Source organism: Protopterus annectens, chromosome 3.part1 (assembly GCF_019279795.1).
Source record: "Protopterus annectens isolate FY-2018-M chromosome 3.part1, PAN1.0, whole genome shotgun sequence".
NCBI lineage: Eukaryota > Metazoa > Chordata > Ceratodontiformes > Protopteridae > Protopterus > Protopterus annectens.
Window position 1 is genome coordinate 728754334 of NC_056732.1, and position 15326 is coordinate 728769659.

Here is a 15326-nt window from a genome sequence, read left to right on the forward strand (position 1 = left end):
AATGAACTCTCCCTAGTAGAGTATTGGCACACGAAAATGAGCTTGAACTAAATGCTGAAATTAATAGTATCCTTATTTTTGGTAGACACCCCCCCCCCCCCATACTGTATTGACACCACTACTACAAAGGGGAAATGTAGTCAGTGTCTTGGGACCCTAGGTTGATAATCCATCTGTTTTGACCATCATGTAATAGTGGTTGTCAAGAAATCCTTTTAATTTAGTACAGCTAATTCCTAAAAGATTATCGGAATCTGAAAAGGTAATCACACCCTTATATACTTAGCATTAATCAGAAAAGTTATCTACAATGCCCCTTCGGCATGTATCTCACTAAACATATAAAGCGGTTAGAAAGACTCAAAATGTTCATATCCAAAAAGATCACAGGCCTGAAGTCCCAGAGCTGTCAAGAGAGGCTGGAATGTCTTTTCTTTATTCAGTCTTTTATAGACTTTGAATGGGAGATCTATGTCTGACTTACTATGCCATTAGAGACCTGGTGGTCTTGGACATCCTGTATCTCTAAAAGTCCAATTTCCCTGCCAGCACTAGAACCTGGGACCTAAATCTTCCCAAGCATAAAACACTGTGAAGGGACAGGTTTATAACCCAGTGCCTCCCTAGCAGTACAAGTCACTATTTTCCTTTAAGCATAATTTACATGACCAGATGTGTTTACATAAATTTATTCCAGGATTGACTAGTATGGCCCTCCTAGAGGATGGAAGTGCATCTTGAGAGAGGGTACTGGCAAGGTATAAATAGGCAAGAGCCAATGGCCTTGAAATGTGTATGAATCTATGATGATTACTTTAACTAAAGAAAGCTGAACAATGAAATAACATACATTTGGTTATTACAAAGAATACAGACAAGAACATCACATCATATTTTGAAAATGCTGAGCAATGAAATCACAGGCAAGTGTATCGCCTGCAAATTAATAAATTTACATTTCAGTTTTTATTATCAGTTAGCTATGTTCATGCAATGTAGCTTTCTGGTGTTATGAGCTGGGGCAGGCAGTATCACTGTACTCAGTCAGGCAGTGGAGTAATGTCTTCACTTTCATGTCCTTTATCATGTAGTTTGCAACACTAGTAGACGTACATTTTTTGTAAAATGTTATTGGTAGTGCACCAGTAACACTCACCTCTTCATTGTTTACAAAATAATGTGCTCATAATGTCTTGTGTTTTCTTGTATAGTTCTGATGTTCTTCCTGTTCTGTCATGTATTGAGAAACAAAATTACTACTACCTTTTTTGTGCAAGAAATGAAAAAAGATGTACAGAAAATGTACTTGTTTTTCAGCAGACTTCAAAGAGACACGACAAAATGAAATATGTACATGTGCATGCATAAATATTATTCAGGAGCTACTGATTCATAAATCGATTATCATTCTTATTGCTGTAGCAGCTTTTGGCTGTTTGGGTTGTATCCTGCTCAGGATGCAGCAACCGGCCAGTTTCCAAAAACCTCTGTCTCCTTCCCATACCGATACTGACTGCTGAGTGTCTAGCCCATTGGAGGAAATCAACAGTCACAGTGTTGACAGCTTCAGTACTTTCTTGTCGGCTTTACAGGAGCAGCAGTTTGCTACTGTCTTCATTTTTGGCAGTGAAGTCCATTCCTCACAGAAAATATTGCCTTTTTAAAAATGTTGATGCATTTTTTATTTCCTAAAGAATATTGGCAATTTTATTAGTGAATACTAGGGTTATTAGTGAATACTAGGGTTGATTTGTGAAAAAAAAGTACTGCTTTTAAGACATTTTAACTGGACTGTTACGGATTTAAAGATTGGGAAGTGTTTTATGTACCTAAAATGGTTGAGTGTTTTGGTTCTCGTACACACTTTGTGACAAATTACCTTCATTATTTTACTACTCGAGACATTTTGCTTGAAAGTGTTAAGCATCGAGAAGTGTATTTCAGGAATAGAAATGTATTTTAAGTTTGGTGCGTGTGTACACTTCATAACAACTTGCCTTCACTTATTTTCTGTCAGTGCACTTTGTATCAAAGGGAGATGTTCATATTGATCACTGCTGCAGTAGCTTTAGCTATGTGCGTTATATCCTGCCAAAGATATAACAGCCATCCAGCTTCCAAATCTTCATGGTAATTTGGGCTGAGCTGCCTAAAATCACAGGTTTGAGCGGCAAGTCCTTCAGAACTTTCCTTGTATTGATGGAGAGTGCTCCTCTGCTGGCTTTTGAGGCTCAGCGGTTGACCTTGTGCTGTTCTTTGCTGGGTAGATAAATTCCTTTTCCCCATAAATGTTATTGTTTACATGTTCTTTCCTGCTTATGAAAGTTATTTTTAATCGAAGACTTTGTTTTAATGGACTGTCACTAGACTTAACTGTACTTTTAAACAGGAGCACACTTTTTTGTCATTTTAAAGTAGTTGAAACCCCTTTTTTCTTTGGAGGAATTGTTTATTTTACGAAAGTGTATGCAAGTGTTTTTTTCTGCGTGTTTGAGAAAAAGTGCCTTTTAACAACTTAAAAATGTTACTGTCTTTTGCTGCTTGTTTTCCTGGGGAAAGAGGCACCATTTTCAGATTGACCATAGAACAAGCTACTGGTGCCCTGGTTTGTACTTCTTCCAGCCACAAAAAGAAAAAAGTTAAACGGCCTTTGACACCACAGCAGGCTAGCAGTTCTCTTCAGTTTCTGCTGGGTGAGTCTGCTCTGGCCATAGCTGTTTTTTTAGACCACTCATTTTTTACCCTGGATCCCTGTGGTGTAGCACCTACAGTCATTATTGGCCAAGGGTTAGCTTAGTCTTCTGTGGCCGTTGGAATCCCCTTAATGAGCAAGGGAGAACCACTGTTGTCAGTCATGGGAGAGGAAAAAATAAAGGTTTCACTGTTTTGTCAGAATGCTTTGCCCATTCCTGGGGAAGCTGTTGCTGCTATTAATAACATAGTTGGCCCCATTTTTCCTGTGAAAAAGAAATGGAAAACTAAACTTGTCTGCTCCTCCTAAAATTTCCCTTGACAGGAGTAGCATACTAGGTTTGGCTCAGGGTTTAATTACGGCTATTGACCATTCTTGTAAAAAAGTTGCCTGTTTTGCTGAAGAGATTCAAGAATCTGAATCTGAATGAGAAGATGAAGAGACAGATGCAGCATTTTCTCATCAGATTTATGATTCAAACTCTTGAGAGGAGCACGGTATTTGATTCTCATGGAGGGGGGGGGGGTCTCTCTGAGAATTTTTCCTGAATGTGCCAGTGTTTTCAGTGGGAGAAAACTGAGGTTTCTCAGTCCCTTAGCAAATACTATAAGCTGTTACAGATGGATATCCAGAACCTTCACCCATTCCAAAAGTGCTGTCAGGTTTGGAGAATTTGTGTGTGTGTCACTGCTTGCAATTTTCTTTACAATCAACCTGATGTCCCTAAAAAGGTAGGTAAATGGTTTACAGTACTTCAGTCCTTTAAATTTTTTGTACACTCATGCCAAACCTGACCCAGCAGCTTTAGCTTTAGTTAATCTTAGTGCTACTAAACTTTTAGATCCAATGTTGTCTGTTTTCATTCAGTTCAATGTTTGGGTTGACCAGGTCCAACCTCTGTGCCTTTCAGAAGATTTGGATCTGGGGCTGCGACTCCCTCCATCCCCAAATTATTTCAGATCTCATTTGCCTGTTGATCCAGAAGGAAGTGGTCATCAAGAGCTTTGGCTTTTTGTCAAGATAAGTGACATTTGTTAGTTTTCTGGGTTATCTATAATGCCTTATCCTTACTTATCACTGTATATTTTTGTATCCAATTCCTTCTTGATATTAAAAAATTAAATAAATCATATAGTGCTAGTTAATTTTATGTAATAGTAACTACTGTTGTTAAATGGATATATTATTTCATCCTTTTTGGAACAAATTACTTGGCCTAAATTTTTTAAGGGCTGTAACCCTTTCCTTTTTGTTGTTAGCACTGTTAGTATATGGTCTTTGCTGGTATGTCAGACAAGGTCACTGGCTTTAAGAAGTGTTCAGCCTGCAGCCATAAGATTCTGCCACAAGATCCTAAGTCCTTGTGAATTTACTGACTGGGGTGGCAGACCTAGATACTGATTAGGAGGCATGTGCCTCTTTTGGCACTAGAGCACTTCATGGCAGAAGGGGACAAGTTAGTCCTAAAAGGCCTGCTTCCCGTCCAAGTAAGTACTTTGGCACAGTCTTCTGCTTTGCATCCTCGTCTTCTAGCTAAAGAACAGAGAAACACAAGACTTCTAAGGATAAGGGAAAGGAGAGGAACAAACCAAAGGAAAAAGAGAAGGAAGCAGAAAGAAAAGAAGAGAAAGAACACTCCATGGAATGAACCAAAATTGTGGGTCTGGCACAGAAAATGCCAAAGCCTTTGGATCCAGAAAATATTCGGATCCATTCTCCACCTCTTCCCTGGTTTCTCACTGGAAATAGTGAGCCCTAGACAACAGTCTTCCTTCCTACAGGAGAGGAGTATATCTTGATCACATTTGGTAGCTTCTTCAAGGTCCTTCTGTTCAAGGAGCCTTATAGATGTGGATGTTGATAGAATGATGCGGAGGTCCCTCTGGATGCAAATTCAACTGGGGTCTTCCTGGTACCATTGCCTTAGGGCACTGCTAGTATGGGTCCATCTCCCCCTCCATTCATTTCTCCTATCCTGGTCTGACCATCAGATCTGAAGCCCATGGATCCAAGCCTTACCAGAGCACCTGCATCCGAGTCGACAGCCTATTAGACTTTGGAGTTAACGAGAGTAAGGGATAAAGTCAGAATCAAGTCTAATAGGCTGTCGACTCTGACATGAATCTTTTGTCAGATTGAGACAAGTCTCAGAACCAAAGCTTTGGGGCTGAGACTCAAAAGACTGGGTCAGCTACAGAGTTGTAGGATCCATCCTTCTCCCTCAGTACCTCTATGCTTGATAGCTCCTTTGTCAGCCTCGGAACCAGGGTGTGAGTAGAAGACAAAGGTGTCCCCTCCTATCTTCGTTTTGGATTAGAGGAGCACCTCTTCAGATCCAGTTATGTCCTCTGCTTTCAAGGCACTTGAAAGGGTTCTTTCTATACTAAGAGGAGAGTCTCTGTTCCATGCACTGCTTCTTCCTGACCTTTTTAGATACTGCATATGAGTCCATACATCCTGATCAACTGGGGTAGTCCGCCTCCTTCAGCCTTGGGAGTGCTTGCCATGCGAGTTCACAGTCTGAATTTGACCCTTTCCCAGAAGCCCTAGGAAGAAGATTTGTAAAAGGAGACACTAAGACTCCACTCTGGAGTCTGTCACAAATGAGAGAGTGAATGGTCCCCATGATCCCCTCTGGAAGATGTCACCTTTGACATTCTCAAATTGATGGAATGAGGGAGTTGGGCCACCGATGTGCCCCTCCTGAAGAGTTTGTGTTCCTTGAGACTTTTGGGACTGGCTCTTCTACCTCCTGGGTGATACCACTGCTGCTGATGAGACCTACTGGCACCATGGATTTGGAAGGATCCTGATGTAGTGGAACCAGTACTGTGGAAACCGGACAAGATTTTGGCTGCCCCTAAGAATAGGACGCACTGGAGCAAGGGTTCGCCCAGCGGATGCTATGATTGTGGCAGTCATTAAAAAGGAACTCTGGGAAAGTACATCTGCCTATCCTCCTAACAGGGAGTCCAGAGCATTGGACAGATTCAAGAAACAGATATGTGCTTCAGAGACTTTTGCAGTTAAGAGCACTGAACTATATTACCCATATGATATTTCAGAAGGACTTGACCAAGAACCTTATCCTAGGGTCTCCTGTATACCGTTCTTCCCATTCCTCTTGTAATTATTTTTTTTTTTAGAAAATCAGAAGATGTAAGGACAGAGTAATCCTTATTGCTCCCTTTTTGGCCCCAGCAAATTTAGTTTTTCTTTCTCTGACTTCATTTAGTTCATCCTCCCTGAGTGTTGGGTCATCATCCAAGTCTTCTGAATCATTCCTCTGGGCACCCTTATCCAAATCTGAAAGCCATGAGATGAGCCACACTGTTGCTCCAATTCTAACTGTGGCCAGAGATGCCAGGCATTCAGCTCTAGTTCATATTTTATCTGCCTCACAGAAGCCTAGTACCAGAAAAGCTTATCTCAGCAAGTGGAGATCATTCATTAAAGTTTCAGATAGTGGGAAGAATTACTTCCTTTCCGGGGGTAATTCCTTATAGGTTCATAGATTAGTACTAGGCTAATTGCCCTTGTGGGCCATTTTAAGCCTAGCCAGTTACCCCATGTGTGAATCAAACCCTGCATCTTGTGTCTGCAAGGTAAACACCTTAACTATTATGCCAACCTCCCACCCATCTACCAGATCAATCAGACTCCTCTACTTCATTTTGTCCTTCAACACATGTTGTCTCAGGGAGTGATAGAGCCAGTTCCTACTTCCCAGGTTGGGAAAGGTTTTTATTTAAGGATGTTTTGGTACAAAGAAACAAAATGTTTGGAGACCAATTCTAGGTCTTTCTTTTCTAAACCAGTTTGTGATGCTGCCCAAGTTCGAAATGCTGTGACTTCACAAACCTATTGCCCCTTCTTCCTTATTTAATTTTTTCATGTAACATTAGATTTAAAAGATGCTTAACATCACATTCCTACTCATCCAGACTTCAGGTGTTTAAGGTTCTGTGTGTCTGGATCTCATCAGTTTTCTGCCGTATTGTTTGAACTATCCAGTTCACCAAAAGTGTCTAGCTCCAGTTATAATACATTGCAGGTTACATTGTATCCACAGTAGTACATATTTAGACAACTTGCTTATCTTTGTAGCCTTTTTTCAGTGTTAAGAATCTCACTTGAGTGGCAGATCTCTTACACAAGCTGGGATTCGAAGAGAACATTCAAAAGCCTTTTTTGACTACTCCTCACATGATTTTGTTCTTGAGGTGTCTGGTAGAAACCAAGACAAAGATCTTTTCTTCCACAGTAAAAAAGTAAAAAAATCTATAACTATATCTGCGGTTTTCCTCTCTGACTTCAGTCCCTGTGAGGGAATACCTCAGGATATTGTTTCTCATGGCATCTTTTATTCTTATGATAACTCTGGCAAGACTCCACTTGAGAAAGGTACAGTGGTCTCTGAAATCTCTACGGTCTGAGCATCAACACCCATATCTTTTCAAATCCCGATTCTGGGGTTTGTCAGAAGAGAAATCACTTCATGGAGACAGCAAATATCCCTAAATCCAGGTCTCCCCTTTTTTGTTCCTACTCTAAAGCAATCACCACAGACACCTTGGTCTTTGCTTGTGGAGCATTTTTAGGAGTGATAAAAGTGTAAGGTGTTTCGGACACAAAGGGAAGATGTAACCACACAAATATAAAGGAGATGCTTGCTGTGATCAAGGCACTCCACTCTGAATCATCCTTTTCCCCCTGGACATCTTCAGGTTGTTACAGACAATACCACAGTCATGTGATATGTCAACAAGCAAGGGAGAACCAGGTGTTGCCCCCTTTACAGACTAGCCATGTTAGCTTGGGATATAGCCTTGCAGCACAACATCACTGTACAAGCATTCTACATCCCATCAGAGCAAAACTATGTGGCAGGTAAGCTGTGCAGGACACAGGCAGAGCCTTATGAATAGAAGCTAGATCATAGGGTCATCTGTGGGGAGTTCAAACTGACCTCTTGGCCTCATCTCTGAACAATCCCTTGACCACATTCTGCACCAGGATCCATGGACAGGAATGTTCTTGTATGCTTATTCCACCCTTTTCATTGATATCCAGGGTACTTCAGAAGTTTCAGGTGGAATCCCACATGATCACTGTGGTGACTCCCTTTTGGCCCAGACCTCAATGGTTCTCCCTTCTTTTGGATATGACCATGGTTGATTACCATAAACTTCTGCACAGAATGGATCTGCTTGCACAAGAACAGGGGTGTTTGGTATACCCTGGTCTCATTTAATTTCAACTGACTGCCTATTAATTCCCTTTTAGGCACCTGTTAACTGAGGATGTGCAGCAAATACTAATGGAGACAAGAAAGCCTGCTAGTAGAATACCATAAATTAGGAAATAAAGATCTAGTTGGTGCCAACAACATAACCAGCACCCACTTCAGTCTAGTTGTTCTCTGGTGTTTCAGTATTTGTGTGAGTTAGGATAGTAGCTATTATCCTTTGGCCTTTCTTTCACCCTCCCATTAAGGTTCATTTATCGGCATTTCAGAATGCCGGCCCATTGATCCTCCTGTTTCAAGGCATTCTGGCGTCAAAATGTTTTTGAAAGGGATTTTTACATAATAGGCCTCTAGGAAAACTGGTGGATCTTCCTTGGGATCCTAATTTTGTGTAAGAGAAGCTTACACTTGCTCCATTTGAATCAGCTAATCTGGCTGACTTGATGTTCTTAACATGGAAAACTATTTCACCGATTACTCTGACCCCTGCAAAACGAGTACCTGCGTCGAGTTCTTATGGTGACTTTACCCTACCTCATTTTTGCACAGATACAGGGTTTCTTTGAGAACTCGTTCTTCTTTTATGCCTAAAGTCATATCAGTTTACTTTAAGCCAAACTCTCCACCTCCCCATTTTCATCACTGAAACAAAAAATGAGGGAGAACATAACTTGGATGTCCACAGACAACTCCGATGCTATCTTGACAGAACAAAATCTTTCTGATCTGAGAATCATTTGCTCATTTGTTGTGAAAGTAAAAAAGGCACAGCCTTTGTCCAACCAGACTATTTCCAAATGGTTGTCTCAGCCTATTGCCTTTTGTTACCCTCGCCACAACAAAACTGTTCCAGGCAGGGTCAAAGCCCACTCTACCAAGACCTTGCTTTCATCTATGTTTTTTTTTTTAAAGGATTGGAGTCTAGAAATAACAATGTGGTCTCTGTACCTACTTTTAGAAAACATTACGAGCTTGATTTGTTCTGTAGGTCTAGCTCAGGCTTTGTTAGAACTATCCTCTAGGGGGTTCTGGACCCTTCCACTTACACATCCCAATTGTACTAAGAAGTGTAATGTACCAATTTAGATAAGACTACTGCAGCACTGATCAGTATGATGAACATAGTACAGTTGTGTCAGTAAACTTGTCATGACAGTAGATGTTTGAATGAGCACTGCTGTAGTAGCTGCTACCTCCTTCCATTGCTTTTTTGATTATGCCTGTGTGTGTGTGTGTGTGTGTGTGTGTGTGTGTGTGTGTGTGTGTGTGTGTGTGTATATATATATATATGTGTGTGTGTGTGTATAGATATATTTATATATATATATATATATATATATATATATATATATATATATATATATATATATACACTCACACACACATTATATATATATATATATATATATATATATATATATATATATATATGTATATATATGTGTGTGTGTGTATATATATATTTTTTTTTCCAGTTATGTCCTCTCAGGGCTTAACCTTTTTTCCTCAGTTGGCATGAATGCTCTGAAAGGTTTGGTGCTCAAACCTGTGATATTAGGCGGCTCATGCTACTTGGCTGTTTGAGCTCATGGAAGGTGCCCTGAAGCTTTGGAAGCTTACTGGCTGTTTATGTCCTTGGCAGGATATAACCCATAAAACTAAGGCTACTGCTACTATTATGGTAAGTTTACTTACACAGCTGTATTTTTTGACAAGATTTTTGCATACTGTGCTTTTAGTTTTGAATTTTGAGAGACTGTTTGGGGATGTGAAAGTGTGTGTTGCTTGTGAACACTTGTCTGACAAGTTGCCTTTGGACTGGCTTTACCCAGCAGTGCTTATTGTCAGTCGAGCTGCTGCATTGGCTAGAGCCTGTATTCTTGTACAGGCCCTGCTGCCCCCCCATACCAAATAAAGAACAAAATAGGAGCCCTTGCTTTCACTATAGGCTCAGACAGTGCGTCAGCCATTGATAGGTGACTCTGCAACCAGTTGTTCCTCCGATCATTCACTGGTTTCCCCAAATTCCTCTGGTGAAGTCCATTATGCCACCATGGACTTGAGGGTTAGCCACGTCCTGTGCACCTGTGTCCAGTCTGGGCATGGGTGAACTATCTTTTGTGTTGGGGAGATTCTTCTCAGAGGGGCCACAGAGAGGGACCTCTTACCTAGGATATAGTGTCATTTCTCCTTCAGTCTCCTTGGAGAGATGCCTCAAGAAAAAAAGGCACAAAAAGTTAAACATTGCTCGTCCAAAGACATTTTATCTACTCGTGAGGATGATTTTCTTGCCTTAGCCAGTAGTTTATGGCAGGCTTTCTTATCCTGCTATTCAGGTGACATACATAACTGGGATCTTTACTTTTTGCTGGCAAAGTTATTCCTGTCGTTATGGCTGTTTTTGGTTAATATTTTTTGGTAGACTAACCAGTGTAGTGCATTGATATCTGCAAGACAGTATCTGGGTTGCAACTTCTGTGGGTTAAGCCTTTTGTGTTTCCATGCAGATATAGGGTTATCAATAGAAAAAAAAATCCTCGTGTGCCCTTACTACCTTCTGTGTGTGACTTGAATCTAGGCATTTGTCTCCCTCATTTCTTTCAGAATTTGAGTGGCAGGGAGAACAGATGTTACATACTCGGTCATGTTTTTGCAACTCTGATATAATTTTGTCAGTACTAAGTACTTTATGAAAACCATACAGTTGTAGAATTCCTAGTATGAAAATGGAAAATAACTCCTTGAGTTAATTCAGACAATTGCAGGCAAGTCGGTTGCTCCTTATTATATCTTTTTTTTGTTGTTTTCACCATTCTACAATATTTCCAGGACAGATTGCTTTCTTTGGTGGTGTATTGGAAAATTTGGACTCAAGAAGCATTCAAGAGGCAACTGCACAATTCTGTCTACATAGTTTTACAAAGCATTACATATTGGATTTTCTAGTTCCAGGATTGGCTTTGGTAGGACTATTCTCCAGGGGCTCCTGAACCCTTATCCTTCTTCCTCCTGGGTTGGATAAGCTGTGATAATCAACCTAAATGGCTGGAGACTACTGCAGCAGTGAGTGCGCCAAACATTGTATAGTTGTGCAAGTTACACTTACCTGTAACAGTAGATGTTTAAATGCCTCGCTGCTGTAGTAGTCTCCCCCATCCTCCACCCCCCCTTCTACTGTATATAGCTAGTTGGGATAAAAATGTATGTGTTTATATCTTTTTGGAGCTTTCTGTCTTTGGGAAAGAAATTCATGAAGTTATCTACACTCTTTAAATGTCGATATCCATCCAAGAGTATGGCAAAACAGTCTAATTGTAAGTGGAGCCAGAACTTTTTGAAGACTGAACAGATGTTATATTCTGGGCAAGAAATGACCTAAACAGCTAAGGGTTACTGTAGCAGTGAGGAATTCAAACTTGCACAGCTGTACTTTATGTAGTACATATGCCACAAGGCTACATTTCAAGATCATCTCAATAACGGTGCTTGACTGCCTTACCCTGTAGGATTCTATACATGCTAGCTGAGCTTGTAATTATGTACTGTCCTGTGATGGGCAGTGTACATCCTGGGAACCTTCATTATCAAGATTATTTTTTCTTCAGGCTTCTGACAGGAAGGGCTGGAACCACTCTCCATTTTATGTAGCTTTAAATGTAGTGATTTTCAGCTTGTGTACTTGGAGGCTTCCCTACATCTTCTCAAACTTAAACTGGATGAAGTGCCAACTGGTCAAGTTCAGCTCGGCGAACTTGATCTCCCCGATTGTTTTTTTCTGTAGGAAATCACTGTTGGGGTAGTTAGTGTGTGTCAGCAAGGATTCCTTTCTTTTGGGATGTTTCTCCCTTTTGTGTGATTTGTTATGTTGGTGAATGTAAGTTTTGAGGATTGGGGGGTAAACCCCACATGAGTGGTCCCCTGCAAACAATGCCTTATTTTTGTTTTTCTTCTGAAAGAGGTTACCACCAGATGCAACTCAATGAAGCATAGTGGAAGCATACTTAGATGTGGTTTCTAAGGGGAGCTATACTTTGAATCTGCTGCTGTTTAGATGTTAATGTTTTTATCTGTTGAAGAGAAATGCATTTGAAGACAGTGTTATGAAGGTGCCTTCTGAAATATTTACTTTTTCAGTATTTTTTTTTTGTAATTTTTACTGTAAAACCAGTTGGCAGTGCTGTTTGATAGTGACTTTTAAATGCATTTGCTGATAATTAAATTGTAACTGATACGAAACATTTGTTTTGCAGTCCATTTGATACAGAAGACCTGACTCCATCCACAGGCAATTTGAACAAAGCATCTGCTGTCCAAAGAAGACTTTCAGTTTATAGCCAAGGCACACCAGAAACCCCTACATTTGAAGATCGTTCATTCTTTGTAAGTTCATGCCCTTCCCTGTAGGCTTTTTGTAACCCCATAAAAAGAAGCAGTTTGAAAGAAAATTTAGTCCGAAAATGAAGTAGTTATATTAGATTCAAACGTTTTGCTAACATCTGTAATGTTTCAGTTTGGTAGTTTTTCAAACTTTAAAATTAATGGATCATAATGCAATAGATGTATAGATTCTGGAAATAGTTTTGCAGTTTAATGAAATACATTGTTAAAATAGAAAGTCTGTATGGTACAGAATTTGTTTCATGTCATTAAGCATGATACTTTGCCAGCTGTTTAGTGCTATAATATTTATACAAAACTGAGTATTAAATATACAGGGGTTGTAGTCTAAGCCCCTAGAGATGTTGGCATTTCCTATGGGCTGTAGTTCAATTCTGCTTGTTGGTGGAGGATAGCAGATGTGGACATACAAAAGGCCCTTAAACCCAAACCTGTTGCCTATTATCCAAATTTTAAAGGAAAAAAATCAATTGAAAGCTTAATTTGCAAACAACTAGAAGTGTAAAGATGGGAAGTGGTATTCCATAGCTCTGAGAAGTGAGTTCTAAATGACTTGTAATTTATGTAACTGTGTTAAAGGGCCTGTAGTTTGGCACTGAATTCTTTTAAGTGTTGTAGAAGGTTCATGTGTTGGGGAATTGGAACAGTACTAGTAGAGGGTAAACAGCAGTCTGAAAAGCTTTTCTTCAGCTGTAAGACTTAACATTCTGGTAATATTTTATTTCTGGTGACTGACCGGATGGGATAGCCACTTATACTGATAATGACCCAGATTAGAATAGAAGTCTAGGTATTGACATGTTAGCTGGGTGGAGATGTCTATGAAGCAGGGTGGTCCATATGTTTGGCAAGGAATGTGTGGAAAATTCAGTGTTCAAGTTGTCCTTCTGGTTACCTGAGAGGAAAGGATAGTTTAATGTGTTACCCAAGATAGAACATTGATCTAGGTTGACTGTTTTCAGTCCTGCCTGGAGTTTACAGGCAGAAACTTATCACAGGAAATATTTAGTAGATGCAGTCATAGCAGCAAACAAGAGTTGTTAAATAGTGTGGGAAAAATTTAAAAGTACAGTAGTTGTGTTAAAATGAAAAATATATGTATAGGGATTAGATGCTGAAGGTTAATTCTAACAGAGGGGTAATTGTCTGACAAATTGTATTCTGCAGAAATAATAAACATTTGGCATTTCCTCTTATTTTTTTTTTTCAGATTTGAATGGAATATGTGGCAGGAGTGAAATGTGTTTAGAGTGGGAGGGATGGATTTCCTAAAGCCTTGGGCTCATCAAATTAAAGCTGTGCTCTGTGCAGACTAGTTTGTTGCAGGGAGCAATGAAGTGGTGTTGGGGAGAGGTAGAGAAATAAGCTAATATTCTGAGGATCTTATAGTGAGTCAGATGGCAAGAATAGAAATATTTCTAATTTTAGAAATTTAGAGAGAGAAATTAGTAGTAGTATTGTTTGCTGTAAAGGTAATCCCTTTTCCTTGGTGAGAATGAGGCAAGACTTTTTTGTAGGGGGGTCAATAAAGTCTCCAGATATGATGTGTCTTTGTCTCTAATATTAGTTTTTTTTTCTTGGTGAGGGAAAGTGTGTTCTGGTCAGGAGGAGTTAATTAGTTAATTTTTGCTTTTATAATGTGCCAGTGTTGATGTAACTTTAGTTGCAGGTTAAGCCATATTATTGGGTATTGGAAGCTAATTGTTTGATGGAGTGCAGATTATGATTTTTTTTTTTGACAGTTGTAAGAGGAAGTGGCCAACTTTTTCTGGTGCTAAAGATAATAACTTCTTTATTTTTCATATTGTAAGTAGCTTTTTTTTCTAGTGCCAAAGATCTTGGCTTCTTTATTTATTTTTCATATTGTAAGTAGCTTTTTTGTTGAAACCAGTTAGATAGTTGGTGAAGGTAATTCGCCAGTTCTTTGTTGATTGTGGAGTGGGGGGGGGGGGCAGATCTGTAGATTGTAATGTCATCTGTGTATGAGATGAGTAGTAGGGGTATTATGAAAGAGGTGAGTTTGTTCAAAAAGATTGACAATGAGTGGAGCTAAGACGCAACCTTGGCTACCTTTATGGAAACTGTAGCCAAAGGAGAAATTTGTGAACCTATTTTAACTATGCTTTTATTGGATTCAGTCATTAAACCAATCCAGAGATGTTTTTTCATTAATTGCAATGGCTATGAATGAGTTGAGTACAAATGTGGGGTTTAAATCAAATGCCATGGTAATATTAATAGAAATGGATCTGATGTTAGTCTTCATTCATTCTTGACTGATGGCTTTTGTTCCAAACCCTTGGAACCGACTCGGCCATTATACAAAGCTCGCTTCAGTCAAAAACTCTTGAGCCAAGGCTCTACCCACACTGCCTCTCTTTCCATTACCTCAGATCTCATTTGCCAAGTAGAAAATTGGATGTGTCAGATGTTGCTCTCAGCTAAGTGCTCAAAAATCATTTTCTGTTTGCTTATTATTCTACCTTTCACTTATATTATATAATAATTACTATTGTTTAGTTTCCTTTTTGTGTGCAAGTGACTCTATTGATAACTTTCTTCAATCGTATTTACCTCCAGGTATCTCTCCTTACTATTGTTGGTATTAGGCCTCTCCTTTCCGTTTACCATTGGTAACTCGATGCCATCATTGGTATTCTTTTCCTGCCTTTTTCTTCTTTACTCATCAGTGTAATTCTTATATATCATAGTTGGTATTTAAAAAAAAAAAAAGCCTTTATCTCAGTGTTTGCATGTGTGGCTGTGCCATTTATTTGACTGGACAGCATGGCAGAGAAGCAGAAAGGAGCCTCCAGGTTTAAACAATGTAAGGATTGTGGCCGAAAGATGCCCAATTCAGATGGGCAGCATTCTTGCATTGGACATATTTCTTGTGTTTGTTTGGGTGCCCCTCATCTAGAAATTCAACCTCCTTGTGAACTCTGTAAGGGTTTCAGTGCTCAAACTCTTGCAGAGAGATGTAACAAA

The 15326-nt window shown here is 39.6% G+C and overlaps 1 protein-coding gene across 5 annotated transcripts in view; it reads left to right on the plus strand.

Moving 5' to 3' along the window:
- RIPOR2 (RHO family interacting cell polarization regulator 2) overlaps positions 1–15326 on the plus strand; it is a 3249967-nt gene that overhangs the window by 2141819 nt on the left and 1092822 nt on the right. For all 5 annotated transcript variants that reach the window (XM_044067082.1, XM_044067086.1, XM_044067083.1 and 2 more), the window contains one exon: positions 12191–12320. In XM_044067082.1, the coding sequence (XP_043923017.1) occupies positions 12191–12320 (130 nt within the window). The remainder of the gene's footprint in view (positions 1–12190; positions 12321–15326) is intronic.